We start from the raw sequence: 23,207 nt of genomic DNA on the forward strand, positions 1-23,207 counted from the left end.
ATAAGTGTGTAATATCAACATAAAAATCAAGAAATCATTTTCAAAACAATTTTGATAGAGAATGACAAGGTTCAACGAAAATAAGAAACTTAAATAGTAAAAAAAGATCAGAGCCATGTAAGTGACAGCTTCAATCCCACTTGGGCACTCTTTTTTGTCAGTACTAATCTCAATCATTATCGCATTTTTAATATTTTATTTATCTAATTTGCCGTGGAAGGACAAATATCTTCGTCCCATGTCGAGACTTTACATACATGTATTACCTATAAATACCCATTTCACGAACATGACTCTTCACATCTCTCTCTCCAACTCTTCCCTTGAACATTTCCTCCTCTCAAAGAGCTAAGAGTTAGAGAGAGAGAGATAGGATGGCAATTAGGGAAATCAAAGATGTAGAGAGGGGTGACATAGCAAATAAGGTTGAGGATCTAGGGAAACCATTTTTGACGGATCAAGATGATGAAAAAGAGAGTGAGGTTAATGAATCCTACTTGATGGTTATCTTCAGCACTTTTGTTGCTGTCTGTGGCTCCTTTGAGTTCGGCTCTTGTGTAAGTTTTGGCTTTAGAGACAAACTCTGTTTCAACCTCTGTCTTAATTAGTTCTCATGCACTCTTAGATTTTTTCTTTTTAATTATTTGTTAAAAGGTTGGATACTCAGCGCCTACTCAGTCATCTATCAGACAAGATCTCAATCTCTCCCTTGCAGAGGTTTGTGTCTATACTTCTGGATTAACCAAAGTTTTCTTCCCTGTTTTTTTTTTGTTTTGTCAACTAGAATTTTTCAATTTTTGTACTTTATATTTATACGCATAATTAATGTGTGTGTATGTGTGTGAAACATGCAGTTCTCCATGTTTGGATCCATCCTAACAATCGGTGCAATGATTGGTGCTGTCATGAGTGGGAAAATTTCAGATTTCTCCGGCCGAAAAGGGGTAAATTAACTTTCCCAGTCCCAAACTTAATTGGCCAGTATTAAGATTTCAAAATACCATTATTAAAATACTTGGTATGTCAACACTCATTTCAGGCTATGAGAACCTCAGCTTGCTTCTGCATCACGGGTTGGCTCGCTGTCTTCTTCTCCAAGGTATTTAAATTTACACCTAATAGTAATACATACCTATTTTAAAATTATCTGCAACATTGAAACTAGTATAGATATATATTGATGTAACTATGATGTTAAAATGTGGTGCAGGGTGCTTTGTTACTTGATGTAGGAAGGTTCTTTACAGGATATGGAATTGGAGTTTTTTCTTATGTGGTAATTAACTCACTGGTTTTTTTTATTTAATTAAATCTTATATAACCCTTTGAAATCAATTTTTTTTATGTAGTAGTCAGTCAAAGATATATCGGTGATTGAAATTCTACTATTTTTAGTAAATAATTATGTTAAAATTATAAAAACTCTCAGTCTCCAATGTAAATCAATGAATAAAAACATGTACAGGTCCCTGTGTACATTGCTGAGATATCTCCCAAGCACCTCCGAGGTGGGCTCACAACACTGAACCAACTCATGATTGTGATCGGCTCATCCGTTTCTTTCTTGATCGGATCTCTCATTTCTTGGAAAACTCTTGCCCTGACCGGTAAATTTCTCTCGGTTTCTTGTTTAAATCTTTCTAGAAAATTCCCTTTGGAAACTGATCAATATTTATGTGTTTGGTCTTACAAGGAATTGCTCCCTGCATTGTTTTGCTCGTTGGATTGTGCTTCATACCCGAATCACCTCGATGGCTGGTAATTTCCTCTATCCGATTCATGATTTTTTACCAGTCTTGTTAACAAATAAGTTTCTAAAACATCATCTAAGTCTTCCATGCTCTTGCTTTTCCAGGCAAAAGCAGGCCGTGAGAAAGATTTCCTTATAGCCCTACAAATGCTGCGGGGAAAAGATATAGATATCACAAATGAAGCACAAGGTATCCAAGGCTCGATTCAAGCTCTGGAAATTCTTCCAAAAGCAAGAATCCAAGATCTTGTTTCCAAGAAATATGGTCGATCTGTCACCGTAAGTTTTATCTCAGAAGCCGCGCCAAAAATAAAAACTTATCAGTCAATCTTTTGCGTGTTTATTTGATTAAATTTGTTTTCTTCTTCAGATTGGTGTTTCCCTGATGGTATTCCAACAATTTGTGGGAATCAACGGGATCGGATTCTACGCAAGCGAAACGTTTGTAAAAGCTGGTATGTTAGATAGACCTCAATATCTAGTCTTGAATTAGAACCAAGTTCAGTTTAGATTCTAACATATGTCTTTAAAAACACTTGCAGGATTTTCTTCTGGGAAGCTCGGAACAATCGCTATCGCTTGTGTTCAGGTGCATAAACGTTTTTGCTTTACTCGATATTCTAATAGTTTATATTCTCACTACTTTAACACAGATAAAATCGTTGTTAACAGGTCCCCATAACTGTTCTTGGAACAATCTTGATAGACAAAACTGGAAGAAGGCCACTAATAATGGTAAAATATTTTTAATTTAAGAAAAGGGTTTTTGAGTCCAAAGTTCAGTTTTATATATTTAGACCAAATGTTGCTGCAGATTTCAGCTGGTGGTATCTTCTTGGGATGTATTCTCACAGGAACATCTTTCTTCCTCAAGGTCCTTATCATAAAGCCCTAGCTAAACCCCTGATTTCGCTTGTAAATGTATTCGTATGTGCGTTAAATCAAATCGTAACATCGATTATTTTATGTTTGTGATTCAGGGACAAAGCCTGTTGCTTGAATGGGTTCCTATGCTAGCCGTTGGAGGTGTACTTGTAAGTAAAACTTAGTTCTTACTTACTACTAGAAACAGAGCTCAAGTACAGAGCTGTGTGTTAAACTGTTAGTATAGTCCATGGTACTAGTACTAAAACTCACGTCTTCTCTTCACTATTCAGATATATGTAGCTGCTTTCTCCATCGGAATGGGACCTGTTCCTTGGGTGATAATGTCGGAGGTATGGTACCATGGTTCCTTGTGTAAAAAGTAACATTGTTTAAAAACAGATACGGTACTTGCGTAGGAAGTTACTTTGTTTATAAACAGAGAAGACATTTAGTAGAGTAAGTACTGAAGTGGTGCTCATTTTTTTTTGGGATGAAACAAACGCAGATATTTCCCATAAACGTGAAGGGGGTCGCAGGAAGCTTAGTGGTACTGGTGAATTGGTCTGGTGCTTGGGCTGTTTCTTACACATTCAACTTCCTCATGAGCTGGAGCTCTCCAGGTACACACTCTTAATGGCTAGTGTTGGGATCGGAGATCAGTGCAACCGCAAGAAAACCGCTTTTTAGAAACTCTAAATTGAGACAAAAAAAAAATTAAGCTATTTGTTTTTTTGGTTGTGTAGGTACATTCTATATATATTCTGCTTTTGCAGCCATGACGATAATCTTTGTGGCTAAAATGGTCCCTGAGACGAAAGGGAAGACATTAGAAGAGATCCAAGCTTGTATCCGCAGAGAAACATAAGCTGGGATTTATGGGAAATTTATCAAATCGAGTAGAGCTTTTTTTACCGGTGTTGAGCTCAAGACGGAGTATAGTAAAAGTGTCACCCTCGGAAGATAAAAGTCCGACTGACGATGATAAGGTTTATGCATTGCACGAATGTATTTAGAATAGGTTTTTATTTGTATTTTTATTCACGTTTAAGTTATACTACAATAATACAATATCATCAATTTTAGGTTTTGATTGTTAGATGGTGATGTTAAATGTTTCCACATGCTAAGAGCATAATTATCGGTGGGTTATTAGAAGGGGAGTTCTTAAATTTTTTATGAATTAATTGTGTACTGTTTGGAATATAAGAACCTATGATCTTTTAGAGAAAATTTTCTCTTTTATTGGTAGGTTCTTATTTTGGGTTTCTTATTTTTTTAAAAATTGTTTTTTTAAATTTTAAAATTTTAAATAGAATTAAAATTTTAAATAGAATAGAAGTGGTATAAATGTGTAAACATTTAAGATTTTATAAAATTAGAAAATATTGCATTTAAATTAATTTTTAAACATACAAAACATAATAAAAACATTAATACATATTACAACAAAAGTGCAATTTATAAATGGAGAGAATGATTAATTTTAATACTGATTTGCTCCAAATTTTGCCCAAATATGCTCAACCAAATCATCTTGCAAGCATTTATTTTTTTCTTTATCACGAACATCCTTTTGATTCTTGAGCATAGTAGCGACACATGAAGGTCTGGGTGTTGGAAGCGTGTAGTCAACTTCAGAATCTCTACTTGACTCCATTTGTGTGAATTCAGTTTCATCAAACAGAGTGTACCCATCTCGTTCGTCATCTACTATCATATTGTGCAGTATGATACACGTTCTCATTATTTTCCCAATTTTTACTGTATCCCAAATAAGAGCCGGGTTTTTGACTATGGCAAATCGAGCATGCAAAACTCCAAAAGCACGCTCTACATCTTTACGCACAGCTTCTTGTTGTCTCGCAAATAAAGCGTCTTTTGGAGTTTGTGGCAGTGGAATAGATTAGATAAAAGTAGACCATTTTGGATAAATACCATCCGTCAGATAGTAAGCCAATTTATACTCATGTCCGTTGACACTGTATTTAACTTTAGGAGCTCGACCATGCAAAATATCATCAAAGACTTGAGATCGGTCAAGAATATTGATATCGTTTAATGTACCTGGTAGTCCAAAGAAAGCATGCCAGATCCAGAGATCATACGAAGCCACCGCCTCTAAAACGATTGTGGGCTTTCCAGATCTGCGGGTGTATTGACCTTTCCATGCGGTGGGACAATTCTTCCACTCCCAATGCATACAATCGATGCTTCCTATCATGCCGGGAAATCCGCAAAACTCGCCAATGTCGATTAGTCTTTGAAGATCTGCTGGTGCTGGTGTTGATCATTATATAGAAAAAAGAGGTAGCTTGAGTTCTTGAAATTTGTGGTACACAACCATTGGAAATAATATGTGGTAGAAGTAAATAATGACAAAAGTACTTGTACAAACATGTGGTAAAAGCATAAAAATACAAAAGACTTGTAAAAACTTGTGGTAGAAACACAAAAATACAAAAGAACATGTGTATTGGCTTCACGGACTGATGAGAGGTTGGCTTCACGGACTGATGAGAGGTTGGCTTCTTTCTCGACCTGTCCGATTACAAACACAATCACAAACACAAACTTAAACAGATTACAGTGACTCGCCTCTCTCTTTGGCCGACCAACAGCATTCGGACAGGATGCAAAGTATTTCGCAATCCTCCCCCAAAAGGATGCAAGTCTTTGCTGGTTGGAAGTAATCGGATCCTTGCTAGTGTTGAGCCAAACGCTGACCAACATGGTATCATCTATTGGTAACCATGCTTGCCTTGACTTGCGGTTTTCTTGTGGGGATGCAGGTGAAGATGGAGCTTCAGAACATGGACTTAGAGAAGGAGAGTAATCGAGGTTTTGGATATCAAGTTGACTTTGTAACATATTCAAATAGCTAGAGGTGGGACAATAAGGATTCATGTAATCGTTTGGATCCATATTGCTAAAGGGAGAAGGAGATGTGTTTGTTAAATGAGAAACAAGAGATTGCTAAAGGGAGAAGGAGATGTGTTTGTTAAATGAGAAACAAGAGATTGCTAAAGGGAGAAGGATTTGTGTTTTGTTTGTGTTTGAATTTATAAGGTTTAGTTTATATTTATGTTGGTTTAATTTTTGAAATAAAGTGTTTACCTAAACTACAACAACCACACATTAAAAATCTTCACAACCAACTAACACATCAATGACTGACTAGACTAATACCAACAATAGCAATTACTAAACCTATTTATCACAACCAACAAACAAAAGCTATAACATCAAAGACTACACTAATACCTACACTAGCAAGTACTAAATCTATTTATCACAACCAACAAACAAAAGCTTTAACTAACACCAAATAAATGCAAAAAAGTTGAGGATGATGATTACCTTCCTTCATGGCCGAAGAGATCCATGTTTGTCCATACTCAATAGATCCTTCACACTCTATATTCATCAATGCATCAATCCATGTTTGTCCATTTAACCTCAAAACAAAAGACAGATTCGCGGTTAATGAAGCCCAAATTCAAAATAAAATTAATCATTCATGAACAAGCTAAATCGAACAAGAACAATGTACTCTAAAATTATACATTCATGTGTCAAGAACAAAAACATTTACTAAATCATCATTAGCTACCACAAATAACAACATCAAAAACAACTAATAACAACACAAAAAACAATCATGTGTCAAGAACCGAAACAATTACATATCCAACTCCACACATTATCTAAACTTAACCAAAACGGATCATCATTAGCTTACACAAATAACAACACCAAAAACAACAAATAGCTTATGTTGAATCAAGTTAGTAACTTTAATCAGCATATTGCGATACATTCATGGCCAAATCTTTTCAAATTCATCATAACCGGAGTTAAAAAGTACTCATCTGCTAAAGTAAGGATCAAAACGGAACACATGAACACCAAGAATCCTAATTTTCTAAAAAACATAAAAAAACCCTAATTTCGATCCAAAATTAAAAAAACCCTAATCATCAAATACTAATCAAGATTGATTCAATCAGTAATTAAATTGAGAAACTTACCCTTTGCTTCCAATTGATTCAATCTCTTCCGATTGAGTGGACTCCCAATTCACGATACCCTAATTTCCAAATCGCCTCTCCTACATGCAATCACAGCCGATTCACGATTCAATCAAAATATCGCGATGGGACACGACAATCTCCTCTTCCTCCGGCAGAAATCTCCTCTTCTCCGACAGCAATCTCCTCTTCCTCCACACCCAGACGATTCCAAAAAAAAAATTCCACATTTTCTATTTTTTCGTCAAACCAATAGCACGCTGACACGTAGCGTCTCTTACAACACATATGGGATAATATATAACAACTCCCTTACATTTTTTCTTTTGTTTTGCTTTACTTTTTTGCATCAAAATAAAGGTCTAATAATGCTATTCCAAAAGCATTTACATATTCGCATGTAACTCTCTCGGCGATCCAGAGGCTTTGCTTATGGAGTTATTAACCCATATAGAGAAAATTACCGTATTAACCCTCTCTTCTTAACTCTGATGTTGATGACGTGGCGTATTTAATCCCTTCTCAATCATTCTTTTATTATTTTAGTATCTTTTTGGGAATTGAATTTTGTAGTGTGTTTTTTCCTCTGTTTTCACGAATTTGGATCACTCGAAGTCGAAGAAGATCCAATGGCGTCTCCATCATCAGCGAGAATCTGGTTCCGTATAGTGATCCTGATCGGTTTAATGGTGGTTCTGTTCTATGTCGGCCGTCCTCTCTACTGGAAGATCTCCGCCACTATCCACGATATCCGCCACAACAAGCAATCAGTCAGAGAAGGTAAAAAAAACACACTCACAACACTCTGTTTCTGAGATGGATTCTTGAATTATACCGATCGGGAGTTGTTTTGGAAACAGGTATATCGCAGATCGTACAAGAAGCGCAGAGATCGGTGGGATGGTACCACCACGACGAGTCGGATTCAGGTTTCCGAGAAGGAGGTCACATCAAGAAATCATCTGGAGTTTCTTCTTCTCGGAGGAGGAGGCTTCTCTTCGCCTGAGAGATCAGTGATAAACCTTTTCTCCTTTGTACTACTGTGTTTTTTTTGTTTTTTGGTTGAGAGATGTGAAAAAGCAAATAGGATCTGATGCTATGAGTTTGTGTTTTGATGGGCATTCAGAACAAGTAATATGGTATTAACGGGGTTTTGTTCTTTGCTTGCAGATTCCAAACTGTCTTCTAGCTAGTTTATGAGATTTTTAATTTGTTTTTTGAGTAATTTACATGATCTGTTTAGTTTCTTTCTTCTGGTAGTATTATATTATTAGCTGCTTCTTTGTGGTTTTGATCCAGACTATATAGTCTGGTAGGAAGCATCAAAAAACAAGTGTCTCACTCACATTTGTAAGTGTGTTTCTGCGTCTTATAAGCTGTTTTGTCGAACTAGAAACAAGAGAAAATTTGTTTCAATGAGTGGTGTAAACTGATATAGAACTCGTTTAAGTGTATGAACGTTCGAGTCGTCGTCAAGCTCTTTTGCATTCGTTGATTAATCCACCAAATAAATAGTAGTAAATGGCCTCACAAGCATTTTTTGAACAAATCTAAACAAACGAATTTACTCACTCTGTCTCATTATTATATTTAGACACAGTGCAAAATAAATTAAGAAGAGTTACAAAATATCTTTCATAAGAAACCATCGCATACCAAATGTTCAAACATCATATAAAATGAAACATTTTTTTGTTTACAACTTTAGTTTGATGTTTCTTACTGTATCTTATATATTGTTTTTGTTTTTTGTTTGTTTTTTATACATCAAACCATATCCATGCTGAAAAGTTTTTAATATCATGGTCTAATCCGCGCAATGTGGTAATCGGATGTATATGCACCATTATCAATCTAGTAAGAAACATTATCACTAAACAAACAAATATGTATGCAAAAGGGTCGATGTATATGTATAAGTTTCATCTTGGTGGTGACAGAATTTGAGTTGTTTAGTGATATAGACGTAAGCACTTTGGTTAATCAAAGTAATTATGAGTACTTTCAATTAAACAACTTAAGTCAAGCAGAAAACTTTTAAGAAAGACACATCTTTTTTCATACACTTACTATCATTATGGGCCAAAAACTCAAGTGGGTTTTGACCAAACTGAATCATCAAACTCCAATAAACCAAAGCACGTTACCTTTTGGTGCACACGAATATCATATTCTCTTATCATGTTTTTATAAAATTTGTATCTTCGATATTTTGATTTACTATTTCTACCTCCTGAATTCATGTGTTTGCAATACCAAGTGATCATATTAGAAAAACGATAAATAATATCAGATATATAAGAACTAGTAACATATAATCATGAGTTGGACAAAACTTTTGTTTCATCTTTATTTTGTATTCGAGTATGTACATCTAGTTTTCATAATGTAACAATCCGTACTTCAAATGTTTTAGATATCCAAAATTTTGAGGTGATTCAGAAAATTTTATTAGATCAAAGCAAGATATATTTAAAGTTAATTTTCCCTTTTTATATTTAGCTCCCACCTTTAACACTGGTTTGTATTGATGCCGAACATGCAAAGTTTATGTCCAACTCGACATATTTCAATACATATTATAAGTTCTCCATTATTGATGAAAGACTGAAAGAGATAATGTGGGGACCTCCATTCGACCTAGAAAACTTCAATTTTGCGAGCTACTAATACTACTATCGTAAGCTTATTTCGATTCACATAATTAAGATTTAAGAGTAATAATTCAAATGAAAATATTTTTCGTTTCAAATAGATTACTTATAGTTGTCCGAAAATGAAAACGGAATGTTAAAATATCCGAAAATGAAACCATTATACCGTTTTATCCGTTTATCGGAAGTTTTGAATTACCATTTACCACCCTTTGGACAAACTTTTCAATTAATATTGGCATATCTTTTTGAAAGTTGAAACTATAATGAGAAATATCCACAAAATCATAAAGTTGGATCTTCCGATTTTGACTTCTCGCTTCTTCTTTTCTTTTCTTTGTTGCAACTTATCTTCTTTATTTAGCTTACAAAAGGCGAATCTTCTTATTCATAATTATTCATGGTTACCTGCAATGAATATTTAAATGTATCATGCGATGTATTTTCCAAGTGCTGTTCATGGTGGAAAGTTCCCGGCAGTTGTAGTGTCTTTCATATCAAAGCGCAAAAATATATAGGTTTCTTTAACTTTGGAATTGACCTCAAATCGTCATCAAATATTTTGATCAAGTATGGTCTCGTAATTAAGATATAGTATAATAGAAGATTAAACATCTGAGTATCTGACCTTAAAAATACAACTTATGGAAATGATATATCATGTTACTAGAGTTTATAATCCAGAGTTTGACGAATGACGAGAAATAAAAATAATTTATATTCAATGAACTAATGGTTGGCATACCGAAGGTTTGTCATGATGTAGTCCATACATACACGATTGTTAGAGCATGTGCTAGGACAATTTTTGGTCCTTCAAATATATTAATCTTATTTTGAGAGTTTCTTAAGTGTGGTATGAACATTGGTGTCCCTCAGAGTTGGATCCCTGGAAAAAATAATAATATTTTTAATTAAAAAAATTAATTATTTAAATTAATAAATAAAAACATATTAAAGTTTTAATTTAAATAAAACATATAACATTGACATTAAAAACATAAAAAAATTAAAAAGTTACAAAAACTTGGAAAAAAACAAAATATACAATTAAAACATGAAAGATAAAAAACATAAACCATACAAACATCAAAGATAAAAACAAACATTTTATTCAATTCATAAAAAAAATTTTAATTAATCTTCATTATCTGGAAGATGTCCAAAGTTAGTCCAAATATGCTCAATCAAATCTTTTTTTAACCGTTCATAAGAAAATTACAAAGTTACAAAAACTTAAAAAAAACAAAACATACAATTAAAATATTAAAAATTAAAAACAGTTTATTCAATCCATAAAATTAAAAACCAAAAAAAAAAAAAAAAACCCCAAACAACACCAACCACACAGATGCTGCCACGTGTAACGAAGGACACAGCAAAAAACGTTTCATATTAAGAAACGTCAACAGCAACCACACAGATGCTATCTTTTTTTATTTATTTAAAAACAAAAAATACCGGGAGACATGCCAAATGTACGCCGTTGCATATGGTCTTAACTCTTGGTCCCCAAAAAAAAAACGAAACTCTTGGTCCCTTCACCATTTCACATTTATCACGTATCATAATTCATAAGAAAATGACTTTCACTGCTTAATTCTAAAAATAAACCAATATATACAGTATAATTTTACCAATTAATTAAAGAAAGGAAACAAAAAAAAGGAGAGCCATCCGCCATTGGTGGACTTCCCATTCCCAACAAGAACCGATCACGTCACGTGATCTCGACGCCGTATTCTTCACGTGGTTATTGATTGAAGTCAACACTTAAAAAAAAAATTTGGGTAAACTGTTGGAGAAAATGTAGTCAAACAAAAAATATGTCGGAGAGAATCTTTTTAAATTAAAAATACACACTCATAACGAGTTTCGTGGTTACTCATCTCTTGTTTTCTCGTTATTTGATCCTAATTAAAAGTTTGTAGTATACATCTTTTACTCACAAGTTGTGTGATCTGTTCCTTTTGTTTATGGTCACTCTCTTTGATGACGGATCCGAATCTTTTTTTGTTTAACTTGGCGAAATAATATTTATAACATAAATGTGATCACAAGTTGGAAAATTATAGTACGATCGTTGACGAATATATCCGATTTGAAATTGTAACAATACAAAAGTAGTAGAACTTAAGAAATTGGCACACCACAAAAGCTATATATATCTTTGTTAAGATAAATACCCTACTTTTTTTTTAAAAGGGGTTTAAGCGTAGGCTTTAAAGGGGTTTAAGCGTAGGCCTTGAGATAAAATACTTGATACTAGAAGAAATGCACATACAAAGACGAATAGTTTTGAAAAATTGAACTTTATGATGAGTTCATGTGCTTCACCACAATTTACAATGGATTTTCTTTCTAATTCTGTATTGATTTATTTTTGTCATTAAAATATTGATAGTTTTCACCATACCTAGTTAGACTTTTTTTTTTTTTTGGTTAGCTAGGGTAATTCAATTTTTTAACGTCCGGCCAATCCTCTTACGTTTCAAGGGAAATGATCTTTAGCACCAACATAGCAATTTCTACTCTAATGGAAATTACGACCTAGATATATATAACAAGAAATATCTACAAATGTTATTTTAACTCAGTTTGAATTGTAAATGAAATCACGTTCGAATAAGAAATATAATACTACTAATTACCAGAAACAAAATATAATAAAACAGACATGTTTCCCACGTACGTAAGAAAGGTAATATATGTTCGTGCACGCATGTTTCTTGCTCCCATTTGCTTTCTCGAATACAGTTGAATGTTAGACAAACCATTAAGCTAACAGAAAGGATGGATGGACGTATTAATTAACTCATGATAATTTAGTGGTTGATTGTTAGTTTTTAGCGTTGATGGACCCGTCATTTGTTTCACTACATACTGATTTCATTTAAAGTTCGTTTTTCTATTATCAACGATAAGAATAGTCGTTCTTTTAACATTGCTAAGATTAAGTCTTTTGATATGCTCAAAATTTATGATTGGGAAGACAATATTCAAGAAACTAAGAAAACTTATTTTTTATTACATTTACGTAAATGTGGGGAAATAAATTTCATTATATGTTTTACAATTTTCTAAAACAAAAATAGTTGCTTTAATTATATATGTGCAACACTTAATTTAATATAAAAATTAAATGTTAATTCTGTTGACTCGTCAAACTCATTTTTTTTTTGGTTGGATGTGAGAAAAAATCAATTTGTAAAACTATTAAGTGTTGGTACATACATAAACAAGAATCACACTTATGATGTCGCTAATGACGTAATTTAACCCAAAGAAAGAAAAATATAAAAGAACTTTCATGCACGTAAATGTTTCTAAGTTTTAGAGTTTCTCCAAATCCTCACTAAGAGTATATTAACAATATCATAATATTACTTTTAATATCATTTTTTATTTAATGGAAATTTAAATAATAAATAATGAATAAATTATATTAGGACATGTGGTATTTGGGATTCTAAACAAAATCTCATAGCATCTCTTCATTGGAGGTATTCTAGTTCAAGTGATAGTGGTTCTTATTTAAAACCCCATGATCTCTTAGTAAAACTAGAAATCCACATCACACATGTCATTTAGTTGTTGGTTTGGTTTTCTAAATAAATGTTTATTTAATTAAATAATTAAAATCTATTAAAACTATTTTTATTGTAACCAATGGACATGCTTTTATTGGTTTCTAAATAAAAACTCATTTTTACTCTCTTTCCTAATTATTTATGTTAAGAAAATACTTAATAGCCTTGACAAGGCCTGGGTAATAAGGCTACAATTGGTAATCTTAGGGATTTATGATCCAAACATCGGCCGGATTTTTTGTTCTTCATGGAGACCAAACAACCTACTTCTATTCTAGAAAAGTTTGTTGGTCATTTCAGATATAAGAATCTGAAAACAATTGATCCTATTGGTTATAGTGGTGGTATGGCTCTTTTTTATAATCAAGATGATTTTCAGGTATCGATTTTATTTGAGTCTAACAGATTAATCGATATTGAAGCGGTTTTCAAAGGCCGGATTATCCATTTAACTTTCGTTTATGGGGATCCCGTCCCTAAGAATCGGGATATGGTGTGGGAACGCCTTCTAAGAATTAGCTCTAATCGGTCCACCCCATGGTTTTTGGTTGGGGATTTTAATGAGCTGACAGGGAACCATGAAAAACGGGGAGGGGGGGAATTACATCATCCTTTCTCTTTTCTTTCCTTTAATGGGATGATTCGGGATTGTGGCTTTTTGGAGTTTCCTTTTATTGGTGATTGTTTGTCTTGGAGGGGTTGGCGGGATAAAAAACCTATACGTTGTCGGTTAGCCAGAGCCTTAGGGAATGAGGATTGGCATGATTTGTTCCCGGATACGGTGACGGAGTATTTACCAATGATAGCCTCTGATCATAAGCCTCTAGTGGTTAATATTGGGGCTAAAAGGCCGCGGGGGAAGAGGAGTTTTATGTTTGACCGCCGCTGGATTGGTAAGGCGGGGCTGATGGATGCGATAGCATCGGGGTGGGATAGGGATTTGGATCAAGACTCAGATAACTTCGTGCAAAAAGTTGTGAATTGTCGGAAGGCGATTTCTCAGTGGCGTAAATCACAAGTCCCATACGGTAGGGAAACCATTGAGGACTTAAAGCGGCAGTTGGAGGTGGCTCTGGCAGATGACTCAATTCCTCCTTCTACAATCTTGGAATTGCAGAATCGTTTACGTCAAGCGTATGGGGATGAAGAGATTTACTGGTATCAAAAGAGTCGGAGTAAATGGATGAAATTGGGGGATAAGAATTCCAAATATTTCCATGCCTTAACGAAGCAGAGACGGGCTCGTAATCGGATTACTGGTTTGTTTAATAGGGACGACATCTGGTCCACTGAGGATGTTGATATCTGTCACACGGCAGTCTCATATTTTGAAGATTTGTTCACTTCAACAAATCCATAAAATTTTGAGGAGGTCCTAAGGGAGGTCAATACGGTGATTACTGCCGAGGATAATGAGCGGCTCACAGGACCCGCTACGGAGGCTGAGGTCAAATCAGCTTTATTTACGATGCATCCAAATAAAGCCCCAGGCCCAGATGGGATGACAGCTTTATTTTTCCAAAAATCATGGGGTATAGTTAAGACGAATCTTGTGGATTTGGTTAATAGGTTTTTAATGGAGAGAGTTTTTGACAAGGACCTCAATCGGACTCATATTTGCCTTATTCCGAAGGTGGCAAAGCCAACTCGAATGGCAGAATTACGTCCGATTAGCCTGTGTAACGTTGGGTATAAGATCATTTCTAAGATTTTATGTCAGCGACTAAAGAGGGTTTTACCTGGTCTTATCTCCGAGACCCAATCGGCTTTTGTTCCGGGTCGGCTGATCTCGGATAATATCCTTATTGCTCAAGAGATGTTTTATGGCTTGCGTACAAACCCGTCTTGCAAAGGGAAATTTATGGCCATCAAAACAGACATGAGTAAGGCATACGATAGGGTTGAGTGGGATTTTGTGGCAGCTCTGTTACAGAAGATGGGGTTTGCAGAGTCATGGGTTTCATGGATAATGTTTTGTGTCACTTCAGTCGAGTATAGGGTTCGTATTAATGGCCAGCCGAATGGTTTGATAGTGCCACAGAGGGGGTTGCGACAAGGTGATCCTTTATCTCCTTATTTGTTTATTTTATGCACAGAGGTGTTAATTGCTAATATACGAAAAGCAGAGAGGGAGAAGCTTATTACAGGGATAAAAGTGGCGAACAAATGTCCGCCAATTACGCATTTGTTGTTTGCCGATGATAGTCTTTTCTTCTGTAAGGCGGACAGAGGACAATGTCGGGTTATCTTAGATATTCTAAAACAATATGAGTCTGTTTCGGGTCAGCAAATAAATTTTACAAAATCCTCGGTACAATTTGGGCACAAGATTGATGAGCAGACAAAAACCGAGCTCCAGGATGTTCTCGGGATCACAACTTTGGGTGGTATGGGATCCTATCTAGGTTTACCCGAAAGTTTGGGTGGGGCTAAGACCAAGGTTTTCTCTTTTGTTCGGGAGCGGATTCAAAGTCGGACGAATGGTTGGACGGCAAATTTGCTTTCAAAAGGGGGAAGGGAAGTGATGATTAAATCTGTTGCAACTGCTGTTCCAACGTTTGTGATGTCTTGTTTTCGGTTACCAAAAACAATTACATCCAAGCTTACTAGTGCAGTGGCAAATTTATGGTGGAGTACAAATGGTCAGACAGGGGGCATGCATTGGCTTGCCTGGGAGAAATTATGTGTTAGCAAACAGTTGGGTGGTCTTGGTTTTAGGAATGTGGATGACTTTAATTCGGTATTACTGGCCAAGCAACTTTGGCGTCCGATAGACGTTCCAGAGTCTTTGTTTGCCAGGGTTTTCAAAAGTAGGTATTATAGGAATACGCATCCGTTGGATCCAATTAGGTCATACTCTCCCTCCTATGGATGGAGGAGTATATGTTCTGCTCGCTCTCTGGTTAATAAAGGGCTTATTAAACGGGTTGGTTCTGGGGACACCATTTCTATATGGTCAGATCCTTGGGTACCAGCTCAATTTCCGAGACCAGCTTCCAGCAAGGGGCCGTTAAAGGACCCTTATCTTCAAATGAATCAATTAATTGATCGACAAAATAATTCTTGGCGTCTGGATATGCTCAATGAGCATTTTGATCCACTTGATGTTGCATTAATCAGGGCTATTCCGTTGGGTGGTAACCAAAGGGATGATCCCTTCGGTTGGCATTTCACGAAAACTGGGAAGTATACAGTCAAATCAGGCTATCATATTGCATGTCATGACGTGGTTCGGACTTTTGCGGCCACTGGTTATGGCCCGGAAATTACCTCCTACTCGCTAGTGTGTGGAGGGCTCGTTGCCCACCTAAGATCCAACATTTTATGTGGCAGGTCTTATCTGGTTGTATTTCTGTTTCGACAAATTTGGGACGACGGGGTATTGCTTGTGATGTATGGTGCGTACGATGCGGCGCGGATTCGGAGACAATAAATTATGCCATCTTTGTGTGTCCTCCGGCCCGTCAGGTTTGGGCGCTAGCAAATGTGCTGGTGGGACCTAATTCCTTCCCAACGGAATCAGTATATGCAAATGTTGATCACTTTTTAGGGCAGCAGAATCCGAGAGCCCATATTGTGGCTTTCCCTTGGCTTATGTGGTTTATTTGGAAAGCAAGGAATGCACGTGTCTTTGACAATATTGCCGAAAGGCCAGAGGATATTGTTAGGGTAGCAGAGGGTGAAGCTGCAGCAGGCTCAGATAGAGGATGATCTAGTGACCAGTCCCACCTTTCCAGTAGTTTCGGAGTTGCCAGTTAGGGTGCCTACGGTTTCCTTTCCTTCGGTCTTTTCAGGATATCGATGCTTCATAGCTGGATCTTGGAAAGCAGGGGATTTGTATGCAGGTGCTGGTTGGTGTTGTACCTCGATCCAGACAACGTTGCCGTTTTTGGGTGCCAAGAATTTCAGGCGAAATCTATCTCCATTACATACTGAAGTTGAAGCGTTTCTTTGGGCGATGCGCTGCATGATCGGCCATGATTTCAGAGAGGTGGCTTTTTATACTGACTGCTCAGACTTGGTGAAGATGGTGTCTTCTCCTTCCGACTGGCCAGCGTTCTCGGCGTACCTTGACGACATCAAGACTGATAGGGAGAAATTCTCTTCATTTTCTTTATCTTTAATTCCTAGAAATGCTAATTTAAGGGCAGATTTTTTGGTACGCCAAGCGTATACATCTCCGCACCAAGTATTGTTTGTAAACGATTTTCCTACCAATTAGCTCGTTTGAGCTGATCTGTTGTTGACAAAAAAAAAAAAAATACTTAATAGCTCCGAGTTGGAGATGCTGTGGGAATCACAATGAAGAAAGATTGAGAAGCAAAAAGAATATTGACCAAGAATATTATAATTAGGGTAAAATAAAGACATCACCCCATAGTCATAATGAAAAAGAGGCAGCAGCTAGGGAACGTTCAATACACATTCTAAACAAGTTGACTACTACAAGTTTTTTCCTGTAGTTTTTTCATTTTCTAAACCTAATTTTTGATACCATTAACTTTTCTTTAATATCGATTCTGGTCCCTCTCGTTGCCAACTATTTCTCCTTTTTCTTTTCTCCTCTCTCTGCATCTGCACGTCTGTTTTTCTTTTTCTTCTTTTCCTGCAAACTCATCACAGAACTGTTTAATGTAAGCCAAGGATTTTATGTTTTTCACTCTCCCCATAAGAAATAAAGTTCTGAAGAAGACGTTGAGAGAAACAAGAAATCTAAAGACACCTTCGGAAATTTATATATCTTTTGCCATTTTGTTAATTATTCTCTAGTTTGCGAGGCTTTGATGTAACAGTCTCTCTCTCTCCTTTGAGCTGATTCGTCACATCTCCATAAATAAAGACACCACCTAAGGTAAACTCACTCTTTTGTACCTTCTCGTTGGTTTTAGCTTTGATACTAGTTCATGCAATGTTTTCTTGAATCTGAATCTTTTTGGTCGAAACAGATCTTTGGTTTGTCTCAGATTCAGGCAAGAAACAGAAAACTACCAAACTTTTCGTTCATCTTCTTCTTCTTTTGAAGATGTTGACAAGCCCAACTTTGAAGAGTTTATGGTTCTTGTCCATCACAGTGGTCACTATTCTTGGACTCTTAGGACAAAACCTCCCTTGTGTTTTGTCTAGCCCACACCGTATTCTAGTGGATACAGATGTCGACACAGACGATTTGTTCGCTATACTCTACCTCCTAAAGCTTAATAAGTCAGAATTCAATCTTGTCGTAAGTCCCTTTCTTTCTCAAACATCTCTCACTTCATCAGCTATCTTTAGTTTAATGCTCTGTTTTTTGAAACAGGGGATTACATTGAGTGCAAATGCGTGGACAAACGCAGGACACGCAGTGAATCAAGTGTACGATTTATTGCACATGATGGGTCGTGACGATATCCCAGTTGGTGTAGGCGGCGAAGGTGGGATTCGTGACGACGGTACTATTCACTCTGACGTCGGTGGCTATTTTCCGATCATCGAACAGGTTCTCTTCTTATTCCTCTTCTTTTTATTTGTTTTCTTGAATCACTCTTTTGTATTAGTTTGGTTTTGAAAATGTCATAAATTGATGTGTTTAGGGGATGACAACAACAGGAGAATGCAGATATAGACAAGCCATTCCTAAAGGTCCTGGAGGCCTTCTCGACATAGACTCCAATTATGGCTTTCGTAAACAGTTTCTTCCCCAGGTATTTATTTAAATTTTTACTGTGTATACATATATAGAAAATTTACACACAAAAAAAACAAATACTTTTTGTCACTATTCAAAAAAAAAAAAAAAAAACCTAGAGTACAAATCCAAATAGAAGCATTGTTTTTTACAAGAATTTCAGAAACTGAAAAAGATGGATTTGGAAAAAAAAAAATCCTGATTGTTTTTTTTTTACATCATTTGACAAAATTCCTATTCTCAGAAATTGGTGTTTTTCATAATTAACCTTACGAATATATGACAGTTTATATGAATAAAACTTAACTGCCAAAGGTATATTTTACTTTTGAAGTTTTAACTTTACTTTTAACTAACCATTTTCTAAGAAACACATTAGTGTCTTCACCTAGATTTAACTATATACTGATCGTTTTTAACCAAAAAAAGAAAACTACACTGCTGATGGTATTAACTATACTAACTATAATAGTGTTGGTTATCTAAAGAACTATAATAGCTTCATTTCATATTTCATATAGATCGCATGATCCCATCGCACCAACTAAGCTACTTTTAATAGCAACCACCATTTCGAATCTTTTAATCAATTGTTTAAACTTTGTGGAGTGTTTTGTGACATTTGTGTTGGTATCTCTTCGGATACACGTGTCGTTAGAATCATAGTAATGGTGGAGACTGGATTCCAATAGAAGTAGCTGACTTTTCACATCCAAACACTTGTCGGTTACTAATGGGTTCCAGTACACTAGTGACACATATTATTGTAGGTTTAGGATCGGTGATCCTGTCGTGTGACATTTCACTTTACAGAAACATAAGATTAATAACTGTTTTTTTTTTCTTCTTTATATATTATACATTTTTTTTTGTATATTTTGCTAAACAAAGTATAATATTAGTGTTGTTTTTTCTTTACCGCAAATTATTATTTGTTTAATATTTACTTAAATATTAAAAAGACGTTTTTTGCGGTTGGTATATGAAAACAGGGGAACCGAAGATACACTCCTATCCGTCAACCAACGTCACAACAAGTGATCGCCCGCACAATTTCCAAAGGTCCAACCACCTTAATCCTCATCGGATCCCACACCAATTTCGCACTTTTCTTGATGTCATATCCTGAGCTGAAAGACAACATCCAACACATTTACATCATGGGTGGTGGTGTCCGGTCACAAAACCCTACTGGCTGCTGTCCGGCTAACTCTACGGCCGCTGAATGTCAACCTCGACAGTGTGGAAACCGTGGAAACATGTTCACAGATTACTCAAGTAATCCTTACGCTGAATTCAACATCTTCTCTGATCCTTTCGCTGCTTACCAGGTTCGTTGTCCTACTCTTTAATAATCATTAATTACTTGTTTTGTTTATAAATTAATTTTCTATTAGTCTGCGATATTTCTACATAAATATCATATTTTTTTAGATACTTTTTAAAATACTAGACTCGGTTTGTATTTATTTACAGGTGTTTCATTCAGGTGTTCCAGTGACTCTGGTTCCTCTAGATGCAACCAACACAATACCTATTAACAAGAAGTTCTTCGAAACATTCGAGAATAACCAGAGAACATACGAAGCTCAATACGTTTTCTTGTCTCTTAAAATCGCCAGAGACACTTGGTTCGACGATGAATTTTATAAGGTAACAATTATGAATCCATTCCCCACAAAACTAATAAGTCAGGAATGTTTTGAAAACGTTCTTTTCTGAAAAAAAACTGGCGATATTCTTCAGAGCTACTTCATGTGGGATTCTTTCACGGCTGGTGTTGCAGTCTCGATCATGAGAAACTCTGGTAATAAGAACAACAAGAATGGTGAGAACGATTTCGCGGTGATGGAGTATATGAATATAACCGTTGTTACTTCAAACAAACCTTATGGAAAACCCGATGGCTCAAATCCATTCTTCGATAATAGAAGAACTCCGAAGTTTAACCTAACCCTTGGAGGAGTTCATAGTGGTCATGTTCAGACGGGTTTACGAGATCCAACATGCTTACCAAAAAGCGGAAAAGGACGAGGGAAGTGTAAGGTTTGTGTTTCCATAATACATATACCTTTTCTTTAGGGTTTCTGATCACTTGGTTTAGTTTCAGAGTAAACAATACAATTTTTAACCTCTTTAATTAATTATTAACAATTAGGATGGTTACACTCAAGAGATGTCTGGACCTGATTCAGTTCGTGTTCTAGTCGCGACACGAGCTAAACCAAACATAAACATCAAAAGTAGACTTGACAGAGAGTTCTATGTTGATTTCCTGGACGTAAGTTTTCATAATCTCAGACAAATCTAACCTGGAAAAAAATTAGAAGTTTTTTTTCTAATGTAATCGAATTGTTTACATAATGAACAGGTTTTGAATAGACCTGAAGAAACAGGGAGATATAACTTTTCATCTCAGTTTCCTTACTACAAAGAAGAATTGTTTAGACCAAATCTAAGCAAAACCCAGCTAGGAAAGCCTGTTATTTTCGACATGGATATGAGCGCCGGTGATTTCCTCTCTCTTTTCTACCTCCTCAAAGTTCCGGTGGAGAAAATAGATTTGAAGGTAGCAAATAGCTCGATTACAACGATTTCTTATTACACAAGTATCTAGGTGAATATGTTGTTTTCTTCAATACCCTAACACCCACTATTTCTTGACTCGCAAGGCTATAATTGTGAGCCCAAACGGTTGGGCTAATGCCGCAACAATCGACGTGGTCTATGATCTGCTTCATATGATGGGTCGAGACGACATTCCGGTCGGTCTGGGAGACATGTTAGCATTGAACCAATCCGACCCGATTTTCCCACCGGTGGGAGGTTGCAAGTACGTCAAGGCTGTTCCACGAGGCTGTGGCGGATTTCTGGATTCTGACACTCTCTACGGTCTTGCTCGCGACCTTCCGAGAAGCCCTCGGAGGTATGTATGTATGTATGTTTGGTATATATATCAATAACCAATTGATGAGTGAAGTGACCAATATCGGTTATGCCTAAATTTGTGTCAAACTAGGTCAATTTCAGTATATTATATTATTACGTCATCTCTTATTTAGATGTAAAATTCCCAAGAATGTGCTAATATTTTATACAATGCTGTGGTAAGATCATTTTAATTAATCAAGATATATATCCACATATTTATGCAGATACACTGCGGAGAATTCAGTGGCACATGGAGCTCCGAGGGACACTGATAGGCCTGAACTCCGACAACCTCAGGCACTTGAAGTTTGGCAAAATCTGAGCAAACCTGGTAATGGAGTGTCTATGATCACTGTACTAACCAATGGACCGTTGACTAGCTTAGCCAAGATCATCTCATCAGATAAAAAAGCATCCTCAATAATCAAGGTAAGAACTTCTTATAAATACTTTCTCTGATAAATTCCATCAAGAATTAACCTTGATTTTAACTTAGATGGCTTCTGTTGTAAATTGCAGGAAGTTTACATCGTGGGTGGACATATAAACCCTGAGAAATCAGACAAAGGGAACATATTCACGATTCCTTCGAATGCATACGCTGAATTCAATATGTTTCTTGATCCTTTAGCAGCTAAGACCGTTCTTGAATCCGATCTAAACATCACACTCATCCCTCTAGCAACCCAACGCAAGTTGAGTTCTCTCCAAACAATGCTTGATACACAGTATTCCTCGAGAAAAACACCCGAAGCTCGGTTTGTGAAACGGCTGCTTGCAAGAATGCAAGAGCTTCATCAGAAACACAGGAGATACACGCACATCGTAAAACCTCTCGTCCTTCTGTTTCATCTTATAGACAAAAACGTTTTATAATTTAAACACACGCAAAGGCAAAAAATAACAATCAAGACCGTTAAGCATGGTTTTAAAACTAACCCTAATATTGTTGTTGCAGGACATGTTCTTAGGGGAAATTATTGGAGCAGTTTTATTGGGAGGCGATCACGCTTCACTGAAGCCGAAACTGCGAGATGAGCACATAAAAGTGATCGCTGAAGGGGATGAATCGATAGATGGTAAGATATTGATTGATAAACTGCGTGGCAAACAAGTAAAGATACTCGAAAGAGTAGATCTGAGAGGCTTCTCTGAGAGTTTTGCTTCTAGACTCGATGATACGAAACAATCTGCAGTCATTGGAAGCTTTGAAGAACAAAAAAAGAAATGGAGCACACCACCAAGCTGACTAAAAAACATGTTGGCATAGATTATGTACAAGAATAAATAAACCAGATTATATATTGTATTCAATTTTGTTTTTTTTCTAACTGTTTTCTCTTAGTGTATCCTTTTTCTAGGATTCATCAAATTCCTGAAATCTTCCATTTAATTTTCAAAAAATTATGTTTATGTAATAAATAAATAAGAAATATGGCGAAAACAGAATAAACATACTTGAAAGTGTAGAGTTGAGAGGTTGTTATGAGAGTTTTGCTTCTAGACTCGATGATACGAAACAATCTGCAGTCATAGGAAGCTTTGAAGAACAAAGGAAGAGATGGAACACACCATCAAGTTGACAACCTAAAACCGGTCAAAGATTTGATTGAATGTATATGCTTACAGATACAAACTGTTTAGTTCAATGCCTGATTAGACAGAAACTCCAGTTAGTGCAAAGCTCTTTTCCAGAGACGTTCATCAATAACAGACAGGACA

General features: G+C 36.0%; 5 protein-coding genes and 1 long non-coding RNA gene across 6 annotated transcripts; 5 read left to right on the top strand and 1 right to left on the bottom strand.

Moving 5' to 3' along the window:
- Nucleotides 1–258: 258 nt before the first annotated feature.
- LOC104735941 (sugar transporter ERD6-like 16) lies at nt 259–3,847 on the top strand. The gene is made up of 16 exons (XM_087480367.1): nt 259–557; nt 655–717; nt 855–944; nt 1,040–1,099; nt 1,211–1,276; nt 1,466–1,607; nt 1,694–1,758; nt 1,856–2,029; nt 2,121–2,205; nt 2,293–2,339; nt 2,423–2,485; nt 2,565–2,624; nt 2,731–2,784; nt 2,908–2,967; nt 3,123–3,237; nt 3,361–3,847. Exons 1-16 carry the CDS (start codon nt 375–377, stop codon nt 3,480–3,482), a joined length of 1,449 nt encoding a protein of 482 aa, XP_087336493.1. The 5' UTR covers nt 259–374; the 3' UTR covers nt 3,483–3,847.
- Nucleotides 3,848–7,175: 3,328 nt separating this feature from the next.
- On the top strand, nt 7,176–7,814 carry LOC104735942 (uncharacterized). The gene is made up of 2 exons (XM_010455836.3): nt 7,176–7,425; nt 7,506–7,814. Exons 1-2 carry the CDS (start codon nt 7,275–7,277, stop codon nt 7,649–7,651), a joined length of 297 nt encoding a protein of 98 aa, XP_010454138.1. The 5' UTR covers nt 7,176–7,274; the 3' UTR covers nt 7,652–7,814.
- Nucleotides 7,815–13,136: 5,322 nt separating this feature from the next.
- Nucleotides 13,137–14,249, top strand: LOC147929288 (uncharacterized). The gene has a single exon (XM_087480558.1). It carries the CDS (start codon nt 13,137–13,139, stop codon nt 14,247–14,249), a length of 1,113 nt encoding a protein of 370 aa, XP_087336684.1.
- A 108-nt stretch (nt 14,250–14,357) lies between these two features.
- LOC147929289 (uncharacterized) lies at nt 14,358–17,111 on the top strand. The gene is made up of 3 exons (XM_087480559.1): nt 14,358–16,172; nt 16,223–16,568; nt 16,684–17,111. Exons 1-3 carry the CDS (start codon nt 14,358–14,360, stop codon nt 17,109–17,111), a joined length of 2,589 nt encoding a protein of 862 aa, XP_087336685.1.
- Nucleotides 17,112–17,266: 155 nt separating this feature from the next.
- Nucleotides 17,267–22,942, top strand: LOC104735943 (nucleoside hydrolase 3). Its single transcript, XM_087480368.1, has 13 exons — nt 17,267–17,741; nt 17,836–18,110; nt 18,186–18,365; nt 18,460–18,570; nt 19,547–19,885; nt 20,031–20,207; nt 20,301–20,600; nt 20,713–20,835; nt 20,926–21,123; nt 21,227–21,480; nt 21,710–21,914; nt 22,005–22,310; nt 22,444–22,942. The coding sequence occupies exons 2-13, from the start codon at nt 17,913–17,915 to the stop codon at nt 22,732–22,734; spliced, it is 2,682 nt and encodes an 893-aa protein (XP_087336494.1). The 5' UTR covers nt 17,267–17,741; nt 17,836–17,912; the 3' UTR covers nt 22,735–22,942.
- Nucleotides 21,905–23,207, bottom strand: LOC147929290 (uncharacterized). Its single transcript, XR_015577511.1, has 4 exons — nt 23,113–23,207; nt 22,944–23,009; nt 22,425–22,675; nt 21,905–22,337 (listed from the first exon to the last, which is right to left on the bottom strand). It is a non-coding gene; the product is annotated as an uncharacterized LOC147929290 (long non-coding RNA).

This window comes from Camelina sativa, chromosome 13, assembly GCF_030686135.1.
Source record: "Camelina sativa cultivar CO46 ecotype springtype chromosome 13, ASM3068613v1".
Taxonomy (NCBI): Eukaryota; Viridiplantae; Streptophyta; class Magnoliopsida; order Brassicales; family Brassicaceae; genus Camelina; species Camelina sativa.